Below are 27,351 nucleotides of genomic sequence, written 5' to 3'. Positions count from 1 at the left end.
CGCAGGTGAATGTTGTCCCTCTGGATATCAACTTCACGTTCCAATTCTTCAAGCGCATGATGGGATTTTTCTTTCCCGGGCGTGGGGAGGCAGAAGAGGACGAGGCTTCAGAGGACGAGGACAAGTCCAAGCTTGTCACAACGGGTCAGTTCCACTCGCGACTATTAACTTCCTCACCTCTTATGTGGCTGCTCATTGTGATCGTAATGGCCATGCATGTTTCGATTCTCATCTTCGTCACTGTTTTTCTTCATGTCCTCATCATGGTTTTGTTCTTTGAACGTGATAATGTGTTTCAGTGCTAGAATGAGATATGGGTTTAATTTTTTTTCGCTTTTTCACTGTATATTTCTTTATATTCTTAGCTGGTGTTTACGTCTAGTTTAGTTTGAGTGCAAAGCGGATGCGGACGGGCTTTGCATCTTGAGATTTTCTTCTTGTTGTTGTTGTTGTTTTTTGGTCAATTCTCATGTTTGTTGTTGTTTTCCCTGCGTCATCCAATTTCAATGCCCATGGAGTACTCTTACCAGTTTTGGCCGTTCTGTTTTTCATCATGTGCCGCGAAGAGTTTTAAGTCATCCATATTCAGGAGGTGTGACTTTGTTTGTTCCTTTGAAATTTCTCCTCCTGGAGGTTAAATTGTCTTTGGCTTTAAGAAAATGGCAGGACATTGATCATCGATCTCCAGAGACTGTTTCCCTGGAAGATACCTTGTTGTATTTCAACATCCGGGATTTGAACTGTTCCTTCAAAGTGAAATCAGCCTGGTGTTTGCTTAGCGGTTAGGGTGCCAACTTGGGATCCTAGGATCCTACGTTCGAATCCCGGTCAATTGCTGAATTAACACCAGGGTGGTTGACTCAGCCTGTCATCCTTCCGAGGTCGGCAAATTGAGTACCAGTTCACTGGTAATTCCCTGTGTGTCGCAGGAAGGGCATCCGGCCATAAAACATTGCTTCAAAAAGGGGACCATGGTGCCCAAAAAAAGGCCAACCCCAGCTCTGCGGGGGGGAAAATGGCCTCTAAAGGTGGTTATTTTCTTCTTCTTCAGAGTGAAATCGTAGAAAGGTTGTGCTCTATCATTTGCATTTTTCATTCGATCATTGATTTTGGTTTAAATTTTTCCAATTTATTGCACTGTTCGATCCACGTGCTATTGGACGCCATGTTGTAGTCCATACGCGCTAGCTGGCAGTTTGATGTCTTTTTCTCGAGAGTTTTTGAGGATCGCTTTGTTGAGCAAGAGGCAGTCCATTGTTCCATAGCAGTTTCCTACATCCCTTTTTGTGATGCCTTCGGCCATTTTTGTTTTATTGATGGTTGAGATGTATCTTCTGTGATGATTGCTGTTCAAAGATTGTGTTTGTTAGTCAGCATGTTTAGAGGTGTGTTTTTGAGGTTGTTTAATTCCGATTTTGGCATTAAGAAGGTGTTGCCTTCTGTGAGTCATTCATCCATTGCCATTTTCTTTTCGGATGAGTTCAGTAAATGCTTGAGCATAACGCGTGTAGAGAATATCTCGCAGCTTTTGCCAGAAATTTCGCATTCTGTCTGGATGTGGTATCTTGTGCTCTGTTCCGTCCATCAAACTTATGGCTTATTCTCTCTAACACTTTACATTATCATCTTTGTTCAAAAACATTTTTGTTCCTTTCACATTTCTTTATACTTTTTCATATTTCTCTTTATTCATTCTAATTCTTGCTTCTTCTCTTTCTTTATCTATCTGGCTTAGGAGAAGTGAATTCTTGCAGAAATGTTTCTGGAAGGTTCACTTGGCTGCGCTTAGATGGGTTTGAGGGTAGAGGAGTAGCGGCTGAAACCCGAATCCTATCCAGGTTCCTCCTGATGACTCAATCTTTGCTCTTTACTTCTTCTGGTTCCTCCTGATGACTCCAATGTAGTATTTGGTTTTCCATTCCATTGTGATCTTTCCTCGCAGTGTTTTTGAAATAGCTGCTCCCAAGTGTTTGCGTTCTCTTCTTGTGCACTTTTGTCTGCCATATTCCCGAGTCAATATCACTATCCGTTTTTCTTTTGTTCGGGCAGTTTTTCAATCCAACATAATTCATGTTGTCAGAGACGTTTATGATCGTAGTGGGTGGTGCAGATTTTACATTGTAACTTGTACTGAACGAGAGAACTATTGATTAATTTTATCCGCCTTTCTGCCTCCATTTCATGAATGTGTTCCTTTTGCTTAATTTCCCGTTTCCTTTTGCTTCTTCTTTGTTCCTCTACACCAGGCATCCCTCACAGGCATCACACTTCTGTTGCAGCCGACGAACCGCTCCCTCCTAGCCGTTTACAGGGTGCGGGAGGATTTCCCAGAGGATCTGTGATGAGACGCTCAATGCGAAAGACAGTTGAAGTATGAGTCCATGTTACAGTCAATGGATTGTTGTCTTGCATAAGGGGAAATACTACGTGTACAAAAAGCATGCCTTGTCTTGTTTATCTTTGACTTAAACTTTTCTCGGACCAATACATTTTAACAGTCGGACACCGCTCACTTGCACGGATGCATCTTGCCGACCGCTTCATCAGCAAATACGCAATGTAGATATAATATAAATTAATAGATATAAAAAATAAATAATATATACTATTGATAATATTTATAAACGAATATAAATAAACGTGAATAATGTTGTTCTACAAAGAATACATCAATAAAACTACACCGGCATGTGGTAGAGCGCAAACCTCCACCATGCTAAACAGTACGTTTTCTATCCGCTTATAGGCCGGATCTGGAATTGGAACTGAACCAAAATCTAATCGGCTTGTTTTGGTCACCTAACCAACACGTAATCCAAGTTTTGTCATAACTCGTCCATAACCTTTTGAAATATCATGTTATATATCACTATTGGTCCCATCTCGCAACGGTGAAAAATCACTTCAACAATTCTCGAATCCAGATCCGGATCTTCACTGAAATGGAATCGATTCGTCCTTGCCATAAACCCAACATGTCCACAAAGTTTTGTCCAAATCTGTCCATCACTTTTTGAGATATCCTGCTCACAAACAGACAGTGGTGAAAACATAACCTCTGCACCGTTGGCGTCTGAGGTAATCGGTAAATAATGGTACAAAATGGAAATGAACATTGGCCAAATACGCCACGATTCCAGCACAAGTGCAGTGCCCCTCCAATGCAGTTGATTTACATTCGTTTCGACTTTAGAGGAATTTAAATGTAACATGATTAAATGCAAAAAAATGAACATTGACTCTTACACTTTAAATCGTATGATACAACCAATTATATTACAATGCGAAGGTTCTTCCAAAGCAAGCCGTGTCGTGCAAACTATGTACGTACATGTGTGCGTGTGTTTGTTTAATTTTGTACCTGTACCTGTAGTTGGAGGAACAAGTACAATGTAGTTTGTACCTCGACACCATAATATGATGTTATACTTTTTCAAACTACTGAAACACAAGAACACATACTCGTCACACATTATTTGTTTTCTATGTACTACCGACTCGACAGGGCAATTCTCACCCTGCGAGGCAATATTTTGTTTCCATTTATCTTAAAATTTCAAAACATTTTCTTCCTCGGACTGCAATTCATTCCTCTTGTTCCCACTCTTCAGCCACAGACTGTGTTCGACGACATTGACAAGATGAAACAACGGGCAGCCAAGAATAACTCCTTCATATACATCAAGGTCCCACAGGTTCCACTCAACGTCTCATACAAGGTTCGTTTGTTATCTGTTCAGTTACTCTTGGTTTGTTTTATTAACCAATAAAAAAAAAAAAATGGAGTAACAATAATAAATTATTAACCAATAATAAATACAATTTATCTTGTCCCCTTCCTAACCAACCCATCCTCTTTTCTACATGTTGGTCACATGACTAGCACAGCTCACATCCCGATAATGCCTGCTCCTCTTTTCTTTTTTTGGAAAGTGATTCTTTCTAAAAACTTCTTTTTTTTTTTTTTTCCATACAAGATCGAGGCTCGTGAAAGCTAACATTAATCAAACAAAAAGTGAAAACGACACATAAAACACAAAAAATAAGGGGAGCGGTAGACAAGATGGGGAGAAAGGGGGAAGGACACAAACACAACATTTGAGAGCAGGGACATCGAGAGAAATGTGGGAGGGGGAAGGCTTGGGGGGGAGGTGGGAGAGGTATAAAACATATGGACACTGCAAGGACTTCCAGGAAAGAAGTTGGAATTTCCAAAAAAACAAAAAAACAATCATAGTTGAGTGTGCCCGGTGAAGAAGCCAAATTTGGCAGACTCTCCCCTCCCCCATATTCTCACCAGTTCGTTGATGGCTACAGTTTTTTTTTTTTTTCAACCTTGATAATGGTGAGGAGGTAAGGAGAGGTTGCCAGTTGTTCCAAGTCCCAACGCATGACACCTGTTCTTTTCATCAACAGTGTCATCCTGGCGATGCAGTGAGTGAATAAACAGTAGCGGTTCTGTCAAACTCTGGTGACAGACGGATGTGCAACATATTGTTACAGACGCGGTTGTGGATGTTGGTTTACCGAGCGGTTTGGTATGACCGCGTCTGCACAGTTTACCCGATTATACTCGAACGTTGGCCGAGTCGCGCTACGCTAAATCAATTGAGGAAAGGACACAACGGCTGGGTTAAAATGACACGACACCAGGGGTACAGTTCTCAAGACCTCCGGAGGAGGTTATAATATTTCGGAGGTTAGATTACAAGGACGAGAGAGACAGCATAGGAAGGTAGGCACTTAAATACGGTCTTATAGTAGCCCCGACAGACGACAGATAAACGGGACAAGACTGACTCACACCGGGATTGATGGCAAGGAAGGGCAGGTAGTCGAGGCTCAAGGTGCACCTTGGCGCAGAGGCAGAATCGACCCGGTCCGGTCCAGAGATGCGGGAGGTCTCGTCGCGCTGGAGGTGGCGTCTGTTTCTCCTTCGTGGCTGAGGCGCATCTGACGTCACGTCCGGTAAGTCGCTGCGTATATCCGGCGGGGAGTGACACGCCCTCGGCTCGTTAGCTCCGCCCCAGATGGAATCGGCCCGTTGCTTCTTATTGGGTGCGGGGGTTACCGGGCTCCGCCCTTGACGAGGGGCCGACAGTCAGCCCCTTCGTGGTAACCCCGTCGGCGCACATGGCCAATGGCGGCTAACCAAGCCGGTGTGAGGACGCACACTCCCCGCGCGCTGTTGTTGTAGTTGTTGTTGTTGTTGTTGTTGTTTCATGAGGAAGATGGGAGGAGGTATGGGGAGGTCCTAAACTCACTACTGGTGCCATACAATCACATTCTGGTGCAACGAAGAGTCAGAATTAATGGAAACGAGTCCTTAACTGACATAGACTAAGAATAACTAGCAAGAGGTCCTATAGTTGTCTACGTGAGATGCGGTGAACCTGGGCACGACATTTAATGGGGGAAAAAGGGGAAGGTCGGGGCTACAGAGTGTTGTTTACAGACAATGGGACTAGGGAATGGGGGATTGGGGATAGTTGGGGAGTATTGGGGAAATAGGGGAATATTTACAAGCGGATATGGAGGCCAAATCCCATATCCGCAACAATATTAAGTGAACTTATTTGTGGGATATTTTATCAACTTCTTCAAATTCTGATGGTTTACTCTCACAAAGATACATGTCCTTCCTCCCCAAGTTTGCTTAATCTTCTTCACTCTTGTAGACAGGTCCATGCCAGGCAGAAATGGCGCCGTTTTCCAGTCAAGGTTTTCTCAGTGGATTTATATACTTTTGATCATACTCTGTCGAATAAGCTTGTGGGCCACCCTGAAATTTGCCTCAAATCCAAGATGGCGGCCAAAAATCCAAAATGGCCACCAGAATAGCTAAAATAGTATTTCTGAGAGTTGCTTTTACCCATAGATGATTTTTTTTCAACTGATTGTGGCCTATTATGATAAAGAAAGATAACTCAGTCATAACTCAGCCATAAAAATTAACAATCGGTACTTTATTAACAAAATGGCCGCCGGGCAACTTCCGTATTACGGAAACTGCTATAACTTCAGTTCCGAGTGTGATATGATTATAATTTTGGTGTCCAGTCATATGTTTTTGGGGTCAAGGAATCCATATTTGTACTTTTTATTTCAGTGAAATCATTGGTTCATAAAGAAATCTAAGATGGCTGCCAATACTGGCCACCGATGTGGCAGATTCAGTCATGTCTTGTGCTCCATAATATATATTACAATACATTTTGATTCAATTTCTTGGTTTCCAAAGTCTGGTTATCCATTTAGTTGGTTTATCATGACACTAGCTCAATAGATCATCCCCTAAATCATGGATGAACAATAAATCCAAGATGGCTGCCGCTGAACGGCTCCTAGTCAGTTTTGCTTCGTCTACCAAACTACACAGGTTTATAAAATGTATCTGAATTCCCATTCAATATGATCCCCGGCTTTGGTTATGCTTTGGGAAAAATATGTTGTTCAAAAGGCACATAATCCTCAGTTACTAAGATCAAGATCAAGATCACTCTCTTCACTCTGAAAGTCTGAATGAAGTCCACAGGTATCCGAAGAAAGTTGTTCCATGGTGCTCTCCGAATTTTCCCCATCTCCTTGGTACTCTTCATCAACTTCAGATTCTTCTGCTCTTTCTTCTGCCCCACCGATACCTATAAAAAATGTGAATGGATATAGTCGGGATTCAAAACAGTAAATCATATAAAAATAACAAAATTACGATTGCATTTTGGACTTATCTACCTTGCTTTTCTCTTTCTCTACAGTGAACTTCACTGTCTTGTACATGTTTTCTGCTTGTATTCCTGTGTCTCTTCTTCCTTGAAGGCTGGCTTCTCTCTTCTACTGCATCTTCTAAATCTGCATCATACTCCGCGAGACCTGTAAGTGGAAGGTTACACATATTTAATCTGGATGAATGCACTGCCAGTGGGAATACATTGGAGGAACTTTATGACAGGAACGAAAAGCAATGATCAAAGTAATGATATATTTTTAGTATACTTACTTTGAATTTGTCTTTTCTTGCTCTTTTTCTTGGAGAGGCTTGGAGGGAGTTGCGGGCAGGTAAACCATATTGGCCTGATACCATCATCTGTATTTTCCCATCCTCTGTCAGTGATAGAAGGATACTCAATGTTTTGCTTGAGACACTGGTACCACACCCATGCCTGAAGGTCACTCCTCTTGAGGTGTTCATTGGTGCTACTCTCGTCTGGAAGGATGCTGGAACTAGATTTCACCTTTTGAGTGTTGTACGTTCGGATCCTTGTTTCAACAAAGCTTTCTTGTTCACTTCCAGAATACATGCAGGTTCTGAAGAAGCATTTAGCACTGGTAGCATCTTGAAAAGATTGATTTGATCTGCCCAGCTGAGAGAGTAGATGGGATTTCTCTTGTTTCAACATCTTCTTCAATGGCTTGATTTTGCCGATGCGAAATGGGAATGATGTCGTGTCACATCCAGTAATGCTATGATATGCTGGGAGAGTTTGACACACTTCATCTCCAAAATGAGTCGTTAGTTTCTTGACACTGACGTACCGATGGTCAATCTGACTGTTTGTGTAGACGAATGCTTCTTGTGTAGTGACGTCCTTCAAATGCTTGAGCAACAGAACCATCGGCAATAGCTCCGGCATCTACCCACCAGTCCTTCAAACCAAGACATCCATACTTCTTGAAGAGAATCTTGAGGTTCACCAGAATGGTATGGAATCCTCCCATGAGTGGTATTATTTTGTCATACCTCTCCTGATGCTGATATAGCCATGAAATGATCAACATTTTGCTGTTGATTGCCTCATCTGCATGTGCAAAAATATAGTCCAGTTCAAGATCTTCAGCAATCTGTACTATCATGTCCATGTACCATTTAATCACATTGTCTCCCGGGGGCAATGGAACGACAGGAAGATACTCCAACTTGCACTTTGTAGTGGAGCAATCAGTCACAGTTTTCATGAATGAAGTCCAAGAACCTACAGGTCCCAGCACGTCTTTATCAATCTCAGGAAAGTATTCTTCTAGGCAGTCGTCACCAACAGTACCAACGAGAACCCAAGCAATATTCCGTTCCAGAGCATCGTGTAACACTTGTGAATCTCTGTAGTCATCATTGAAGTCGGGAAAGGATGGAGGGGGTGCTCTTTTCTTAGGGATTTTGGATGCTCCATAGTCAGGCTCCTCTTGCTCAATGATATTGGACTGTTTAAGTTTTGAAGTGTTGCCAGCGGCGGTATCATCAGCATGTACAGCCTGGAATATTGTACCAGTTGTGTGATGAGTAGTTTGGGCTCCCGTCAGCGTCTGCTGTTTACCATCTGAGTTATCAAATGTTATATGTACACTTCGACCCTTGACGAAACCTGGAGGTAGCATCTTCTTGTGCTCCATGCTGATGGACTTTGCCCAATTATTGTTCAAGTCACGGACATCTGTGTATGGTATTCCAACGCCACATCGATTCAAGAGAGTAGTTGCCTCTTTGCTACCAGTGATTCTATGTATGGTCAAACTCAAAGCAGTTCCTAATGGTGATCGCTCACCTTTGACCATTTTTTCCCAGCTCTGAGTTATAGCTGAAATTTTCTCCGCTTCAGCGTTGCTTGTAGCCGTAGCATACCCAAATGCGTTTGTAGATCTCCTGGGATTGATTGACCAAGAAATGGCATTGAAGATACAGTGAAGAGGTCTGTGACTATCGAGTAGATCAAACAGCTCATCTGGTTCAAGGGGCCATTTGATATCATACCTCTGTGAAAGTTTACGACGAATCAGCTTTGAAAATGCTATTGTCAAATCAGATTCACGTAGACCATTTCCTTCAATTGTAGCCGCAGAATACGATATCGGATTGACCGCAGTGGAATGGACAACTAGCCGGTTCCCAAACAAGTGGAAGTCGATGGCGTCACCAAATTTCTCAGTCAGTCGTTTTTTCAACATGCAGGTTTTTGAAATCGGAGGGTCCTCAAGTTCATTGTCTTCACTGATTTCCTTTATGTCCTCAATCAATTCTCTCAGGAAATACGCCTTTTGATCCTTGACTACCATGCGGTGAAACAGTTTGAAAAAGCTGTCCATAACCTCGGTAGCTAATCTATCCTTCTCTGCTGCATCCGCTGACAGCAACTTTCTATCATATGCATAAGTAAAATTGTCATAACAACTTTTATGATAGTACACATCAACTGCAAACATGTCATATGATGCTCCACTCAGAATAACATCGTCGCTTCGCTGCATCATGGAACTTATCTCCTTCATCTTTGATTTTCATGTCCTTTGAACGTTCTACTTTACTGACAGCATTCTTCTCGGAGCATCTACCAAGACCACCACTATTGTACGGTTTACTGTCATCTTTCGTATCCACGTTGCACACGAAACAGATTTGCTTTTTCTCAAGTGACCCCCTGCGTATCCTATACGCGGGAGCAGCAACTGGTTCATTCGACTCATGAATATTCTCTGAACTGGAAACGGGAAGTTTGCGAGACTGGGCTTCCTTTCGGGCAATTCTGTTCCGAAATGTGATTCTACAGTTCTCATGAATCTTGACATCATGGCCTGCACTAGATAGTCTCACAGCGGCTGATTGAAATTCAGCATATGGTGCCTGAGTACACAGACTCTTGTCAACTTTAACCCATCTTCCCGCTAATTCTTGAATAGACTGCAATCCCTCCTCAGTCATATTATAAGCTGACTCAACGTCCTTAATAGTTTCATTACAGAGGCAGCACAACGGTTTGTCGCCCCTTGCTAAACTCAAAATCGGCGTGGATGCCATTGTGCAACCCTTTTCTCCTGTGCCAAAAAAGTTTTGTCTTTATGTAGTAATTTTATGAGGATTCACTGTATCTGCTAAGCCAGGATTCATGGAATCATTTCTTTGCGTCCGCATTCATGGAATCATTTCTTTGCATCCGGATTCAAGGAATCTGAAATGGAAACCAAGAAATTGAATCAAAATGTATTGTAATATATATTTCACTGAAATAAAAAGTACAAATATGGATTCCTTGACCCCAAAAACATATGACTGGACACCAAAATTATAATCATATCACACTCGGAACTGAAGTTATAGCAGTTTCCGTAATACGGAAGTTGCCCGGCGGCCATTTTGTTAATAAAGTACCGATTGTTAATTTTTATGGCTGAGTTATGACTGAGTTATCTTTCTTTATCATAATAGGCCACAATCAGTTGAAAAAAAATCATCTATGGGTAAAAGCAACTCTCAGAAATACTATTTTAGCTATTCTGGTGGCCATTTTGGATTTTTGGCCGCCATCTTGGATTTGAGGCAAATTTCAGGGTGGCCCACAAGCTTATTCGACAGAGTATGATCAAAAGTATATAAATCCACTGAGAAAACCTTGACTGGAAAACGGCGCCATTTCTGCCTGGCATGGACCTGTCTATTGTGGCTTTGCGTTGATGCTCCATGTAGGTTTTATGGTACCAAACTCTCTGCATTGTTATTTGAATTATTTATTACTTGTTCTTCGCTCCACTTCTCCCATAACACTTTTTTAATGATTTGTAGTGATGTACGGCTCATGGAGGAGTGTGTACACAAATCCCATAGAAGACAAAGACATTACGAGACAAAATTATACTTGTACATGAACTACGATGATGTGCAGGAGACTGAAAAAAATCAATACACTCAATAGGATTTGAACCTGAAATCCTGGCATCATGAGCCACGTGTTCAGATGGCATTTTAAAAATATAATCTAAATTTAAAACTGAAACAACATGACAATATACTACCATTAATAGTTAGCTTTAGGGAGTAATAGAGTACTGTATATGATTGTTATGCCTCCGCCGACAAAGTCGCTGAAGGCATTATGTTTTCGGGTTGTCCGTCCGTCCTTCTGTCCGTACGGGCTAAACCTCGTTTTTCTCAGCAACCATATGTCCGATTGAGACTAAACTTTCAGGGTAGGAGTGACACCCATGCAGAATGTTTTTATGATAATTGTGACGTCATAGGTGAAGTGGTATACCAGCCAAAATGTTTTAATCGAATTCCTTATCCTAAAAATCTGAAATTGCATGCACATGATCTATGACCCATTTGTATTGCAATATTAAATTTATGACATCATATGACATGGTTTGGCATGTCATAATAAATTATGTACATGTCAAAAATTTATGTACACAAATAATAATTTATGACATGGTTTGGCAGCCATTTTGGATTGAAGGAAAATATTAAATAATTATATCTGAAACCGCTCACCCGATCGATGGGAAATTTTACAAATATCATCTAACAGCACTGTTGCATATAGTTTGAAAATTATGATGTCATAGGTCACGTGGTTTGGCAACCATCTTGAATAGAAAAACGAACATTATCCAATCAACACAAAACTTCACAAACGTGGTCCACTACCCATACATATGCAGAGTGATGGCATCTACCCGTTGTGGGACTATGTGGAGGCATATTGGTGACACAGTCACATTGTTCTAGTTGAAAATACTGTTGCATTTATTGGACAGGGCATTAGTTAGAATTTAAGGGCTTAGCACCATTCGTTATGTGTCGTTATAGAACTCGTGCCGCTGGTCCTGTCTCTCCCACACATGCATGCCACTCATCGTGTCTTCTGCCCATGCGTGCCACTCATCGTGTGTCTTCTGCCCATGCGTGCTACTCATCGTATGTCTTCTGCCCATGCGTGCCACTCATCGTGTCTTCTGCCCATGCGTGCCACTAATCGTGTGTCTTCTGCCCATGTGTGCTTCTCATCGTGTCTTCTGCCCATGCGTGCCACTCATCATGTCTTCTGCCCATGCGTGCCACTCATCGTGTGTTCTGCCCATGCGTACCACTCATCGTGTCTTCTGCCCATGTGTGCCACTCATCGTGTGTCTTCTGCCCATGCCTGCCACTCATCATGTCTTCTGCCCATGCGTGCCACTCATCATGTCTTCTGCCCATGCGTGCCACTCATCATGTCTTCTGCCCATGTGTGCCACTCAACGTGTGTCTTATGCCCATGCGTGATACTCGTGTCTTCTGCCCATGCGTGCCACTCATCGTGTGTCTTTTGCCCATGCATGCTACTCATCGTGTCTTCTGCCCATGCGTGCCACTCATCGTGTCTTCTGCCCATACGTGCCACTCATCATTTATTCTGCCCTTGCATGCCACTCATCATGTCTTTTGCCCAGGCGTGTTACTCATCGTGTCTTCTGCCCATGCGTGCCACTCATCCTGTCTTCTGCCCATGCGTGCCACTCATCGTGTCTTCTGCCCATGCGTACCACTCATCGTGTCTTCTGCCCATGCGTGCCACTCATCGTGTCTTCTGCCCATGCGTGCCACTCTACGTGTCTGCTGCCCCTTGCGTGCCACTCATCGTGTCTTCTGCCCATGCGTGCCACTCATCGTGTCTTCTGCCCATGCGTGCCACTCATCGCGTCTTCTGCCCATGTGTGCCACTCATCCTGTCTTCTGCCCATTCGTGCCACTCATCATGTCTTCTGCCCATGCGTGCCACCCATCATGTATTTTGCCCATGCGTGCCACCCATCGTGTCTTCTGCCCATGTGTGCCACTCATCATGTATTTTGCTCATGTGTGCCGTTCGTCCGGTTGTCCTGTCATCTACTCATTCTGTTGTCCGCTCATCTTTTAATCCTCCTGTCAGTGCCGCTCATTCTTTCGTCCACCTGTCAGTGCCACTCTTCATTTTGCCCACCCGTTAGTGCTGTTCGTCCTTTTGTATGCCAGTCAGTGCTGCTCGTTCTGTCATTCTACCGTGGCCGCCTGTGCCATTTGTGTAACCCATCCTGTCGTCTGCCCATGCTGCTCATTGGTCCATCAGCTACCAGTCTCACGAGGTCCCAGCCTCCCACAGACTCACACTTGCCTGTTTTTCCTTTTGAATGCAGACTTTATTCAGACAAACTCTGCAGACAAACATGCAGACAAACTTTATTGCGTAGTAAATTATTACGTTGTCTATCTGTGTTGTCTAGTGCTGGGATTTATTTTTCTGTTCTCTCCTCCTGTCTGTTTTAATAAAATTATTATTTGTCAAAGGCTGCCTGTGTGTTTGGTTCTGCCATATTTGCTGCGCCAATGTTTGGGCTTGGCATACCTGGAGGATTAATTTCGGTTTAATTATAATATTGATAACTGGAGTGATTTCGATGTTTCTCAGAGTACAAAGTGCATACTCTGCTCGGGTACAGCTCTGTTCTACATGGATTAACGCATGGTTAGCTTCAAACTCAGTCATTCAACATGTACCGTCTCCATGTCAGCTGCGGTTTTGTTTGTTGAGCATTTGGCGTGATGCCATACACTCGACTATACTTTTGAAATGTTGGTACACTAACCAATAATTATTAGTGTAGCCAAGTGTAAGATGCCCAGGCCCTCCATTCCCCTTCATACCCACTGCACCCACTTCCCCCCATCCCATACATATATTTTACATTTGATACTTCCACTTGTATCCTGACTTGTGTCCTTCCAATGTGGTTCTACCCACTTATTCAAGGGGAAAGCTCACCGCCATCTCATTTCATCTTCCATCCCCATCCATGATCCTCTCTTTCATATAATACCAACTCCTTCCTGGAATTTCTCTTCTTCGAGCAGGTGCTATATGAATGTGTTTCCCATAGCCAATTGTTTCCCACAGTCTCACATTTGAATGTGGGTCTCATTAGGGTACGCCTCAACGCTTTGTCACCTTGAAATCTATACACATGTTATTTCCTTGTTTGTTTTCACTATAAAATCGTTTTCTTGTCCATAATGGTTTTTCATAAAAGTTTATAGTTATTCTTTTTCATTTCTGAAATATTGGTGAGATGTTTTATGATCGTTCGTTTTGAGTTTGCAGGATGTCTTCTTTATCCAGGGTGAAAAGGAGAAGAATCTGGAGGACGTGAAAGACTTTGTGTTGGTGCTGCCATGTTTGGAATATCACAACTGCACTTGGACCTGGCTGGACCTCGCACTCGCTCTCAAAAGAGACACTAAAAAGGCGCTTTTTGCTCAGGTCAGCGGAGTATGTCTTTCCTTTTCCCATTACCAAGCCCCTCTTCGCTTCCAACTCTATTCTCCTTGCATACCCCTTCTTTACCCTTTTGTACCCTTCTCCGTTCGTCCTCACCTGCTTATAATTATGCATGGAATGCAGTCCTCCCCTACTGGACCGGATTATATTAACGATGCGCCGTCAACTCGAGCTATGCGAGGGGCATATTGCTCACCCCATCACTTTTAATTTGCAGTATTTGTAAAATATCGATCACACCAGCAAAACCAAAACTTCCGAGGAATCCCAATGTGCATGAGCTGGAGAATGTCGGCATGCAACTTAAACTCGAAAATGAGATTGCAGAGTCGGTGAGCAAAAGTGTGTTCGAAGGTGACGTTGACCATCACCGGAAGCATTTCAGTGACCCATCAATCAAATTATGATATGGAGATCTTGAAGGTCTTAGATGTAAGACGAATCACAATTAATGTTGTCCAGGAAAAGCTTCGAAGAGTCGAGGCATAACTACAGCATAAAATGAGAAACATGAAGATTGAGTGGTGGGACAATAAGGCTGATGAGCTCCAACGTCTTGGTGATATGAACAACATGAAGTGGCTTAATGCAGAGCTAAAACCAGTCTATGGGCCTACATCCTCAAAAATGATTCCGGCCATGAATGCTGATGGTTTGTCTTTTTTTTGTTTTTGTATACAAAATCGAGGCTCGTGTAAGAGCTAACATTAATCACAAAAAGACAAACTGACACATAAAACATACAATAAAGGGAACAGGAGACAAGATGGGGAGAGACAGGGAAGCACACAAGTACAACATTTGAGAGCAGGGACATCGGGAGATCTGTGGGAAGGAGAGGGCTTGGGGAGAGTTGGCATGGGAACAGGGGGGGGGGGGAGGGTGGGAGAGGTATAAAACAAATGGACACTGCTAGAACTTCCAGGACAGAAGTTGGTATTTCAAAAATGTGGTTCCGGGGTGATGTTAACGGGGGAAGAAAAGATCAACGTTTTGGATGGGGGAAGAGAAGAGATGGTGGTGAACAGCTGTTTTAAAGACCTGGAGGGAGGAGTGGGATTGAAGGGAGTGAGGGAGTTTGTTCCAGAGGCGGGTTCCCTGAGGGGTGTTCTCAAACTCTCACATCCGAAGACGACATTGTCAACCGTTGGACGAAAATAATTTCAAGCCTATTAAATCACCCATCCACTCTAAGTGCTGATGCACTGCAAAGCCTTGAACTGCCACTCCAAGAAGAGACAGGAAGCATACCAACTGTGGTGAAATTGTACCAAAGTTGAACCCAGGTGTGGTGCTCCCTTAAACCGCTGGGCGGTGTCTATAAGACCTCGGACGTCCGCGACTCGAGGCCACTCCTGCGACATCATTATACAATGCCATGTAGAATTGAATGGTACGTACCCGCCTATATTCTAGGTTTGCTTGCATTGACTGATATATTCAATCTTTCTCATATGATGCCTAGATCCTGACATGTATGTTGCATGATGTACTTTACAGGATGATGTACAGATCTGATTGAGATTAAACCATACATATGGAACAAGTTGTGGATCTGGTTGATTTCCACAACACTTAATCTCAATCAAGATCTTCGGGAATGGCGGGACACGAGTCTGGCGATGGCCGGATGAATGCTGATCTCAGACGAGCGTTTCCCGACATTCTCCATGCTCCTGCGCGGCCCACCTCGGAGAAGAATGACCAGCCGAGGGCCCATTGAGCTAGCTCCAGCCACGGAGCTCCGACGACTCTCGCTGCCAGTCTACCTCGACGGGACCGGATGCGCAAGCATTTTGCGGAAACCGCGCCGTCAAAGCGCGAACTGCTCTCCTGGGGCCCGAACGCCGGAGCAGGCGTGACAGACTCCGGCAAGGCGCCTGGTGAAGGAGGCTACTGGGAAACGTCCTGCGGCCGCAACCTCGTCGGAACGACGGACCCGCTTGGCGCCGAACGTACGAGTCCAGCCTCGGTTGCTCGAAATGCTAACGGCTCCGTCCGAGAGAATCATACTAGATTTGCGTGCCTCGGCCCGAGATGAGATTCCCACGCGAGTGATCACGACTCCCATGTCGGCCATGCCTCCACACGGCCGGCACACTCCGACCACTCGCTACTCGGTGGAATCGCCTCCTCCGCGCGGGCCGGCACACTCCGACCACTCGCTGCTCGGTGGAATCGCCTCCTCCGCGCGGGCCGGCACACTCCGACCACTCGCTGCTCGGTGGAATCGCCTCCTCCGCGCGGGCCGGCACACTCCGACCACTCGCTACTCGGTGGAATCGCCTCCTCCGCGCGGGCCGGCACACTCCGACCACTCGCTGCTCGGTGGAATCGCCTCCTCCGCGCGGATCGCGCACTGCTTGTCGGGATCACGCCGTGCCTCACACGGCCGGCTCACCCTGACCACTCGCTGCTCGGTGGAACCACCTCCTCCGCGCGAATCGCGCACTGCTCGTCGGAATCACGCCGTGCCTCACACGGCCGGCTCACTCCGGCTGCTCGGTGGAATCACCTCCTCCACGCGAATCCACTCGCTGCTCGGTGGAACCACCTCCTCTGCGCGAATCGCGCACTGCTCGTCGGAACCACGCTGTGCCTCACACGGCCGGCTCACTCCGGCTGCTCGGTGGAATCACCTCCTCCGCGCGAATCGTGCACTGCACCCATCGCGTGCAATACTCTGGGAGGCCGACGATTCCGATCGCTGCTCGGAATCACCTCCTCGCCGCGAAGCCGCACGTAGCTCCCTTCGCGGGCCCTACTCGGTGAGGCCGGCGATTCCTATCGCTGCTCGCCGGAATCACCTCCTCACGCACGAATCACGCGCTGCCCCATCGCTGGATGGCATCCTCACTAGGCACGACGCGCCAGTCGCGCGCGCCGCATCTTCGCTGGATGGACCCCTTCTTCACGCGAAGCGCATGCGATTCCCCTCGCTGGCACTACTCTGTGGCCCCGTTGCTGCTGGTTGGAATCCCACCTACGCATGGCTTCTCAGCGAGGCCGGCGAACACCGCTGCCCGGACTCGCCTCAACGCGTGAGGCTCGTTTGGCTCCACTCGGGGACTCGCCGAGCATGGTCTTCCTAAACTTTCATCTTCTTCCGCTGTCATAACCTTAATAAACAATCTTAAAGGGTTCTAAGGGGTTCACAGCACTCGGGGATTTGTGACATGTGATTTGTGAAATGTGATTTGTGTTGGCGTGATGTATCGTATCATGCTAGATACCGTTGATAACTACCGCACTGCTGCCGCTATTCCCCGCTTCAACCCCGGACAAACCCGGCCCGAAAGCCATCGAACGAGACGCTACTTCAGGCCGTGCAAATTATTGCGGCCCAGCGTGCTCGCCCTCTCGTCTCAGCGTGCCACGCTGGCTCGACAGGCCGAGGACGACTTTCGGTTTCGCCAACGAACCCGCACGCGCCCGAACCAATTGATGACGTCACCGACTAATCACGCGTTTGCCCTACGACGTCATTAACGTAATTGCGTGCTTCACGCGATCTCATCATCGGGGATTCGTTTACATTTCCATGTACCTTGGTAAACTACGTACCAAATGTCCTTTACGTAAACGATGTAAATTACGTAACGCGGCGCTACCTCAAGGTCGCGCGCCCGCGCCGTTTAGGGAGTACACGGTGACCTCGTGAAATGGTGACATTGAGCGAAGCGCCCGACTCCCTTGTCTCCTGCGCAAGTAACGGGGGCACCGTACTGCCTGCTCGCCCTTGACTCTGGGCTTGTTGTTTATCGGACAGAGCTCTTGGCTCGTATCCACGCACATTTCGAGACTGCGAGACGCCTCATCTGATTCCATTTTCCCTCTGCCCCAGACTGACTGTGACTCAGACTGACCCAGACTGTGAAGGTCGTCTGACTTCGGTATGCAGCGCGCCGCTGCAACCTCGGTGGGGGGAGGGTGGGTGGGATCCCAGGAGGTTGGGCAATCCATCCGCGATCCGGATGCCGCGATCCGGATGCCGTTCGGTATAACGCCTCCCACCTCGCCCCTTGTGGGGACCCGGGATGGACAATCCATCCGCGATCCGGATGCCGTTCGGTATAACGACTCCCACCTCGCCCCTTGTGGGGACCCAGGATGACGTCCATGGATGTCTTTGTGTCTTTGAGTGAGTCTTTGAGTCCATGGATGGTCGATCCGAGCCATTCAATGAAGGCGTTGAATGGATGGATCGGTCGGACATCCGTGGATGGACAATCCATCCGGGACATCTAGCATGGATGGACAGTCCATCCGCGATCCGGCTGGATCCGTGCCATGCAATGAAGGCGTTGAATGGATGGATCGGTCGGACATCCGTGGATGGCCAATCCATCCAGGACATCTAGCATGACAATCATCTCAACATCTAGACAATCCATCCGGGACAACGCTGAGACAAGCAAGGTTTGTCCAGCCGGGACTCTCTCTCGGTTTGTGAATGGGACAATTCAATTCGCTTTGAATGGGACAATCCTTCCATCCGGGGCATCCTCTCGGTAGCCGGTATAGCCGATCTTCTCCGATCCTCCGAGCGCTGTACAGCAGGACAGGATTGCCATATGCATCCCGGAGGTTCTGCGCGCTTCGCTGGAGAGGCGCGTTTCGGTCGTTTTTGTCGTCCATCCGGGACGTTCTCTCGGCAGCCGGTAAAGCCGATCTTCTCCGATCCTCCGAGCGCTGTACTGCAGGACGGGATTGCCGTATGCATCGCGGAGGTACTGCACGCTTCGCTGGGGAGGCGCGTTCCGGTCGTTTTGTGCGTCGTCGTAATCAGCCATGCCGGTCGTCCAGGCAGCCTTCAGAGGCCGCTCGTGTCTCGTGCGAAGGATCGCTGCCAACGGTAGATTCACATGCCGAAACAAGAGTTTGTAATGCGTATGAGCTGCCGTCAGAGGACGCTCGAGTCTCGTGATTCAACAGGGCCGCTGCCGGTGTCGAGTAACTCTCGTTATGGCTCTCATCGATTCTCTCGCTCGGCAATTCCATGACATGGACCTAACATGGATCGACCATGTACCCTTGGGAGCCTAGGCAGGTACAGACTGCAATGGACTTACTGTAATGGCCTCCTGTCATGTCATCTTACTTACTGTTACAGCTTACTGTAATTCTTTACTGTACTTGCTTACTGTAATTCCATGACATGGACCTAACATGGATCGATCATGTACCCTTGGGAGCCTAGGCAGGTACAGACTGCAATGGACTTACTGTAATGGCCTCCTGTCATGTAACCTTACTTACGGTTACAGCTTACTGTAAAGAGGCTTACTGATTTACACATGTGTTGCCTTGCGACGAATGGACATTCGCTCTTCGCCAAGGTACAACGTATCCTATCTCGCTACTGTGCCGACGACCCCGCTGTAAGACTAGACTATTGTGACCCACGTGACCGTCCCTCCCTTCGCCTGATACACCCCTGCCTGAAGCAGTGAAGGCACTGAGGTGCCCCTCCGACACCTGCCTCCAGCGGCTACTCCGAAGCAGGGGGACTCCGGGCTTGGGGATGTCGTACCCGGTAGTTTCCGACCCTGTGTTGGCCGGGTAATTTCGCCACCCTGACCGCTATGGATGGACCGACTGACTTTATAGGGAAATATGTCTTTAACACCCCAAGAATAAAATGATGACTTCCTCAATCCATTAATGCTGACGCGCACTCGCTTCCTGCCGAGCGGCAGTATACTTCTAACGGTGGGGAGAATGTGGTGAAATTGTACCAAAGTTGAACCCAGGTGTGGTGCTCCCTTAAACCGCTGGGCGGTGTCTATAAGACCTCGGACGTCCGCGACTCGAGGCCACTCCTGCGACATCATTATACAATGCCATGTAGAATTGAATGGTACGTACCCGCCTATATTCTAGGTTTGCTTGCATTGACTGATATATTCAATCTTTCTCATATGATGCCTAGATCCTGACATGTATGTTGCATGATGTACTTTACAGGATGATGTACAGATCTGATTGAGATTAAACCATACATATGGAACAAGTTGTGGATCTGGTTGATTTCCACAACACCAACTATGGCAGAACTAACTGTCAAGCGCACTAAAGGAATGAAAAATGTGAAGGTTCCAGGATTGGGTTGTGTTCCATCAAAAACTCTTAAATATGGGGGCCTCTCTCTCATGATGCTGCGTTTCTTCAAGCATTGCTGGAAGATGGGAAAAAATTATACAGGCGTTTAAAAAGGCCGTTATTATCGCCATTTACAAAAATAAGTTTGACCAAGCAGAATGTGCACATCATCTGGGTATCTCTCTTGTTACCTCTGCCACCGAAGGTGGACGGAGGTTATGTCCGGAGGGGTTGGACCCCTGTCTGTGTGTTACTTGCGAAATTTAAGATTCGCAAGTATATGAGTTGGTCTGGTCTGTTATTCTGTTTGTCTGTGTGTACGTCAATCGCCCACAGGTCACAATTTTAAACCCATCTTTACGAAACTTCACCAAAAATGGTAGAGTTGGTCATAAGAACCACCTTTAGAGGCCATTTTTCCCCACAGAGCAGGGTCTCTTGCGACACACAGGGAATTACCAGTGAACTGGTACTCAATTTGCCAACCTCAGAAGGATGACAGGCTGAGTCAACCCCCCTGGCGTTAATTCAGCGATCGCCCGGGATTTGAACCCTGGATCCTCGGATCCCAAGCCGCATCCTAACCGCTAAGCCAACACCAAGTCATAAGGAAGAAGCCTATTGATTTTGAGGTGAATGGGTCAAAAGGTGAAGAGCACATTGTCAATTTTCAATCGATTCAGTTAGTCTATGGATACACTGTATAATAAAACTGAAAAATACAGGTGGACCGTGAAGCTTCATTGAGGTGAAGTCTTGGTTGACCCCTGTGAGTATGTCTATTAATTATGTACTGTTTGAACATTAGTTGGACCATGAGTACATCTATTAATTATTTATTATTGGACCTTGACTAAGTCTATTAATTACCTCTATTAATTATGGACTATTGGAACATACCTTTTAGACATGTAGACCTTTAGAGCCCTTACACCTCCCTTTAGATTCCTAAGACCCTGTAGAATCCGAAGACCCCTAAAAGACCCCTAAGACCCATTTTATCTGCATTAAGATGTCACAATGACCCGTTTTATCTGCATTAAGATGTCACAATGACCCGTTTTATCTGCGTTAAGATGTCACAATGACCCGTTTTATCTGCATTAAGATGTCACAATAACCTGTTTTATCTGCGTTAAGATCTCAATGACACGTTTTATCTGCATTAAGATGTCACAATGACCCGTTTTATCTGCATTAAGATGTCACAATGACCCGTTTTATCTGCATTAAGATGTCACAATAACATGTTTTATCTGCGTTAAGATGTCACAATAACCTGGTTTATCTGCATTAAGATGTCACAATAACCTGTTTTATCTGCATTAAGATGTCACAATAACCTGTTTTATCTGCATTAAGATGTCACAATAACCTGTTTTATCTGCGTTAAGATCTCAATGACACGTTTTATCTGCATTAAGATGTCACAATGACCCGTTTTATCTGCATTAAGATGTCACAATGACCCATTTTATCTGCATTAAGATGTCACAATGACCCGTTTTATCTGCATTAAGATGTCACAATAACCTGTTTTATCTGCGTTAAGATGTCACAATAACCTGTTTTATCTGCGTTAAGATGTCACAATGACCTGTTTTATCTGCATTAAGATGTCACAATAACCTGTTTTATCTGCATTAAGATGTCACAATAACCTGTTTTATCTGCGTTAAGATGTCACAATGACCCATTTTATCTGCATTAAGATCTCAATGACCTGTTTTATCTGCATTAAGATGTCACAATAACCTGTTTTATCTGCATTAAGATGTCACAATAACCTGTTTTATCTGCATTAAGATGTCACAATAACCTGTTTTATCTGCGTTAAGATGTCACAATGACCCATTTTATCTGCATTAAGATGTCTCAATAACCTGTTTTATCTGCATTAAGATGTCACAATAACCTGTTTTATCTGCATTAAGATGTCACAATAACCTGTTTTATCTGCATTAAGATGTCACAATAACCTGTTTTATCTGCATTAAGATGTCACAATAACCTGTTTTATCTGCGTTAAGATCTCAATGACACGTTTTATCTGCATTAAGATGTCACAATGACCCGTTTTATCTGCATTAAGATGTCACAATGACCCATTTTATCTGCATTAAGATGTCACAATGACCCGTTTTATCTGCATTAAGATGTCACAATGACCCGTTTTATCTGCATTACGATGACACAATGACCCGTTTTATCTGCATTAAGATGTCACAATGACCCGTTTTATCTGCATTAAGATGTCACAATAACCTGTTTTATCTGCATTAAGATGTCACAATGACCCGTTTTATCTGCATTAACATGTCACAATAACCTGTTTTATCTGCGTTAAGATGTCACAATAACCTGGTTTATCTGCATTAAGATGTCACAATAACCTGTTTTATCTGCATTAAGATGTCACAATAACCTGTTTTATCTGCATTAAGATGTCACAATAACCTGTTTTATCTGCGTTAAGATCTCAATGACACGTTTTATCTGCATTAAGATGTCACAATGACCCGTTTTATCTGCGTTAAGATGTCACAATGACCTGTTTTATCTGCATTAAGATGTCACAATAACCTGTTTTATCTGCATTAAGATGTCACAATAACCTGTTTTATCTGCGTTAAGATGTCACAATGACCCATTTTATCTGCATTAAGATGTCTCAATGACCTGTTTTATCTGCATTAAGATGTCACAATAACCTGTTTTATCTGCATTAAGATGTCACAATAACCTGTTTTATCTGCATTAAGATGTCACAATAACCTGTTTTATCTGCGTTAAGATGTCACAATGACCCATTTTATCTGCATTAAGATGTCTCAATAACCTGTTTTATCTGCATTAAGATGTCTCAATGACCTGTTTTATCTGCATTAAGATGTCACAATAACCTGTTTTATCTGCATTAAGATGTCACAATAACCTGTTTTATCTGCATTAAGATGTCACAATAACCTGTTTTATCTGCATTAAGATGTCACAATAACCTGTTTTATCTGCGTTAAGATCTCAATGACACGTTTTATCTGCATTAAGATGTCACAATGACCCGTTTTATCTGCATTAAGATGTCTCAATGACCCATTTTATCTGCATTAAGATGTCTCAATGACCCGTTTTATCTGCATTAAGATGTCTCAATGACCCGTTTTATCTGCATTAAGATGTCACAATAACCTGTTTTATCTGCATTAAGATGTCTCAATAACCTGTTTTATCTGCATTAAGATGTCTCAATGACCTGTTTTATCTGCATTAAGATGTCTCAATAACCTGTTTTGTCTGCATTAAGATGTCTCAATGACCTGTTTTATCTGCATTAAGATGTCTCAATGACATGTTTTATCTGTATTAAGATGTCTCAATGATCTGTTTTATCTGCATTAAGATGTCACGATGACCCGTTTTATCTGCATTAAGATGTCACAATAACCTGTTTTATCTGTGTTAAGATGTCTCAATGATCTGTTTTATCTGCATTAAGATGTCACAATAACCTGTTTTATCTGCGTTAAGATGTCACAATGACCCATTTTATCTGCATTAAGATGTCTCAATGACCTGTTTTATCTGCATTAAGATGTCACAATTTAACCTGTTTTATCTGCATTAAGATGTCACAATAACCTGTTTTATCTGCATTAAGATGTCTCAATAACCTGTTTCATCTGCGTTAAGATGTCACAATGACCCATTTTATCTGCATGAAGATGTCTCAATAACCTGTTTTATCTGCATTAAGATGTCACAATGACCTGTTTTATCTGCATTAAGATGTCTCAATGACCTGTTTTATCTGCATTAAGATGTCTCAATGACCTGTTTTATCTGCATTAAGATATCTCAATGAACTCTTTTATCTGCATTAAGATGTCTCAATGACCTGTTTTATCTGCATTAAGATGTCACAATGACCTGTTTTATCTGCATTAAGATGTCACAATAACCTGTTTTATCTGCATTAAGACGTCACAATGACCTGTTTTATCTGCATTAAGATGTCACAATAACCTGTTTTATCTGCGTTAAGATCTCAATGACCCATTTTATCTGCATTAAGATGTCACAATGACCCGTTTTATCTGCATTAAGATGTCACAATGACCCGTTTTATCTGCATTAAGATGTCACAATGACCCGTTGCACATTAACTAGAGCTGATGTGAGTCCCACTTTTGATTAGCTGTTTACATGAAATGATATTTCTAATTTTCCCAGGCCATCAAGGAGAAGTTTCGTCGGAAGACCATTGCAACAAGCGAAGGGACAACACTAGGACAAGGAAGCGAGGGAAGCGACTCTCAAGTAGAAGAGCAGGACAAGGCCCGGCTTCTCTTGGGAGAAAAGCTGAGTTCTGCGGACAAAGGTGGTGGGCGGAAGGGCTTTTTCTCTCGCAAAAAGTGACAAAGATCCTCCAAAGTAGACAGACGGTGAACTTGGAATTTTTTGTTATATGTGGTGTGGATGCGAGTGTTCGATACAATGAGTGGAGGCGATATTCCCGTGAACAGTGATTGAGCCAGAATCCAAGTGGAGGACTTTCTAAACGTTAATATATATATATATATATATATAAATAAATAAATTGATAAATTGAGCAAAGTGGGTCGATTTTGGTGTGGGTCATGTTGATAGATTAGGATTCTGGGGGGAGCTGTGGTGGGGTGGTAGGAGAGTTAAACTTTTAATGATTAGGAGAAAGCTTGAATGGTGCGACCATTTTGATGATGTACAGTATTGATGTGAATGTTATTGATGTCAGATAAAATGCTATTTTCAGCTCAGGGGTTGTGACGGTGTATTATCAGCCAAAGCTGTGCAGTCACAAAATTTATCTTCACTGTTTTAACCTTGTTTTGGTCATAGCATGGGTGTGGCTACGGTTTGTCATGCTAAGTCGTGTGTGTGTGTGTGTGTGTGTGTGTGTGTGTCTAGGTGTGTGTGTGTGTGTGTGTGTCTGTGTCTGTCTGTCTGTCTGTCTGTGTGTGTGTGTGTGTGTGTGTGTGTGTGTGTGTGTGTGTCTCTCTCTCTCTAGGTGTGTGTGTGTGTGTGTGTGTGTGTGTGTGTGTGTGTGTGTGTGTGTGTGTGTGTGTGTGTGTCGATCTCTGTGTGTGTGTCTGTCCATGTTTGTGTGTTCATCCGTGTGTGTGTGTGTGTGTGTGTGTGTGTGTGTGTGTGTGTGCGCAAATGTGTATCTATCTCTATGTGCGTGTGTCTATCTGTGTGTGTGTGTGTGTCTGTCCGTGTGTGTGTGTAAGTGTGTATCTATTTCTGTGTGTGAGTGTCTGTGTCTGTGTCTGTGTGTGTTTGGTGAGGCTTCTGAATGATAGTTTGCTTTCTTGTATGAATTATGAGAAAACATTTAAGCTTTAAGTGTTGTAAGAGGCTTGTGTAAGATGCATTAAACCATTTTATTTCCACAAAAATGGGCATTTTTTCTTGATTTCATTGTCAGTTATTCTTGAATTGGAATATTTTCTGCTGGAACACATGAGGATTGCTTTCTGTGGAAGAAAAATGAATATCAAAGGAGCTCAGGTAGTGGGACGTAATCATAAGGTAGTATAGGTAAGGTAATTATAGGGTGAGCTAATCAAAATGTAGGTAGTGGGGTGGTAAATAAGGCACATGTACACTGAGACCCTGAGTACCTATTTACAGTGTGTCCAGCGTCTGCAAAGAAAAGAAAGATGGATAGGCCCACAACTTTCTTAATGCACGGGTGCATGGAGCTCACAACTCACACCCACATCACACTTTCCAACAGCCTCGTACAAGAGATATGTGGCTTCCCCTTGCATTGTGCGCTCGATCCTCCCGGCGTGCACTCCGGTCGAACATTGGGAACACTCACCAACATGCACAAGGCATTTGTGCAACGTCTTCTTATGTCTCCATTATGCCTCCACTGACGAAGTCGCCGAAGGCATTAGATGTTCGGGTTGTCCATTCTGTTGTCCATCCGTCCGTGTTAGGTTTTTACGTCCGTCCGTGTTGTCCAGTCAAACTTGGTACAAGTATGTATAATTATGTAAAGATGAACTGATTCGATTATGGGGTCAAGAGATCAAAGATGGGAGGTCAAAGATCGGAGAAAATTCTGATACCATGTTGACTTGTAAACCAGTGATGGAATTTTGACCAAACTTGGAATAAGTATATATTATGATGCAAATATGAACTGATTTGATGTTCGCACCAAGGTGTCAAAGATCAGAGCTCATGTCAGGTAAAAATGTTGTTATCAAGGTAGGGATATGAACTAAACTAAGTACATGTACCATGATACAAATGTACAGATTAGATATTGAGGTCAAATGGTCTTGAGATTTTCGGTCAAAGTTAGAGGAAGAAAAGACCTAATGTGGGCGGAGGCAGATCTAATGACATTGTGATGTTGAATTATGTCTAGTTTTTTTCCAGCCGGTCCAAAGATGTGCGTTCCGGAAGCAGTAGTCATAACAAGAGCTCGGTGTACACTTACTCTGCACAAGGGTCTAGGCAGCACACGTCAGCGTTCCACGGCCAATGGCAGTATTGTTACGGATTCGTCACTTCCGTTGTGGTGGTTTGCATCCACTGTAAATATTTCTGATTCCATGTATTATTATTGTTGTCATTTAAAGGGAATAGATATTTCTATTTTCAAAAGTTAATGTTAAAAGAAACAGGAAACCGGATCGGGTAACCGGACTACGAAGAGGAAGAAGAGAAAAAAGGGCGGAGCGAGTGAAGTCGGACAAGAAGCGAGTCGCTTCAAGGTCCGGGGTGAACGTTGTCGAACGAAAGTCGCTAGTGAACTTTTGAGGTTCCTGGGAAAGGAATTCCTGCGACCGAGTTGTTATCGCTGTGACTGATCAACCTGCATGTCAGGTTTGGCGTTGGAATCCGAGGAATCATCGTCGTGTCGTTTCGACCCGAGTATGGGCCGTCGGCCATTTTGACTCGCGCAGGACTTGTGCTTCGCTCGCAGTTTCGTCTCTTTTCGACCATTTCACCGCATTCAGACGTCGATCTGGGGCGTGTGTGTGACGTGGCTTTTTGAAGGTTAATTCGTCCATACCCGAGGGTGTGATCTCTCAGTCGCCTGTAGGGTGCCTTTGGATTTCCCAGTCACCTTGAGGGCGCCTTTGTACAGCTTCGGCTGTGTGACTGTACGTGCCATCCGCACGGGATTCTG

The 27,351-nt window shown here is 44.4% G+C and overlaps 1 protein-coding gene across 2 annotated transcripts in view; it reads left to right on the top strand.

The window, feature by feature from the left end:
• Positions 1 to 25,597, top strand: part of LOC137425659 (bridge-like lipid transfer protein family member 2) — a 193,457-nt gene extending 167,860 nt beyond the window's left edge. The window contains exons 38-42 of one of the 2 annotated variants that reach the window (XM_078776940.1): positions 6 to 144; positions 2,247 to 2,371; positions 3,612 to 3,719; positions 13,899 to 14,039; positions 24,390 to 25,597. In XM_078776940.1, coding sequence (XP_078633066.1) covers positions 6 to 144; positions 2,247 to 2,371; positions 3,612 to 3,719; positions 13,899 to 14,039; positions 24,390 to 24,575 — 699 coding nt within the window. In that variant the 3' untranslated portion in view covers positions 24,576 to 25,597. Of the gene's footprint in view, positions 1 to 5; positions 145 to 2,246; positions 2,372 to 3,611; positions 3,720 to 13,898; positions 14,040 to 24,389 lie in introns of those variants that run through there. The other variant, XR_013623278.1, reaches the window with a different exon arrangement.
• The last annotated feature ends 1,754 nt before the right edge of the window (positions 25,598 to 27,351 follow it).

This window comes from Myxine glutinosa, chromosome 4 (assembly GCF_964187855.1).
Source record: "Myxine glutinosa chromosome 4, kmMyxGlut1.1, whole genome shotgun sequence".
In the NCBI taxonomy this organism is placed as follows: domain Eukaryota; kingdom Metazoa; phylum Chordata; class Myxini; order Myxiniformes; family Myxinidae; genus Myxine; species Myxine glutinosa.
Note: the sequence above shows the minus strand (reverse complement) of the source record. Positions and strands in the feature narration are given on the sequence as shown.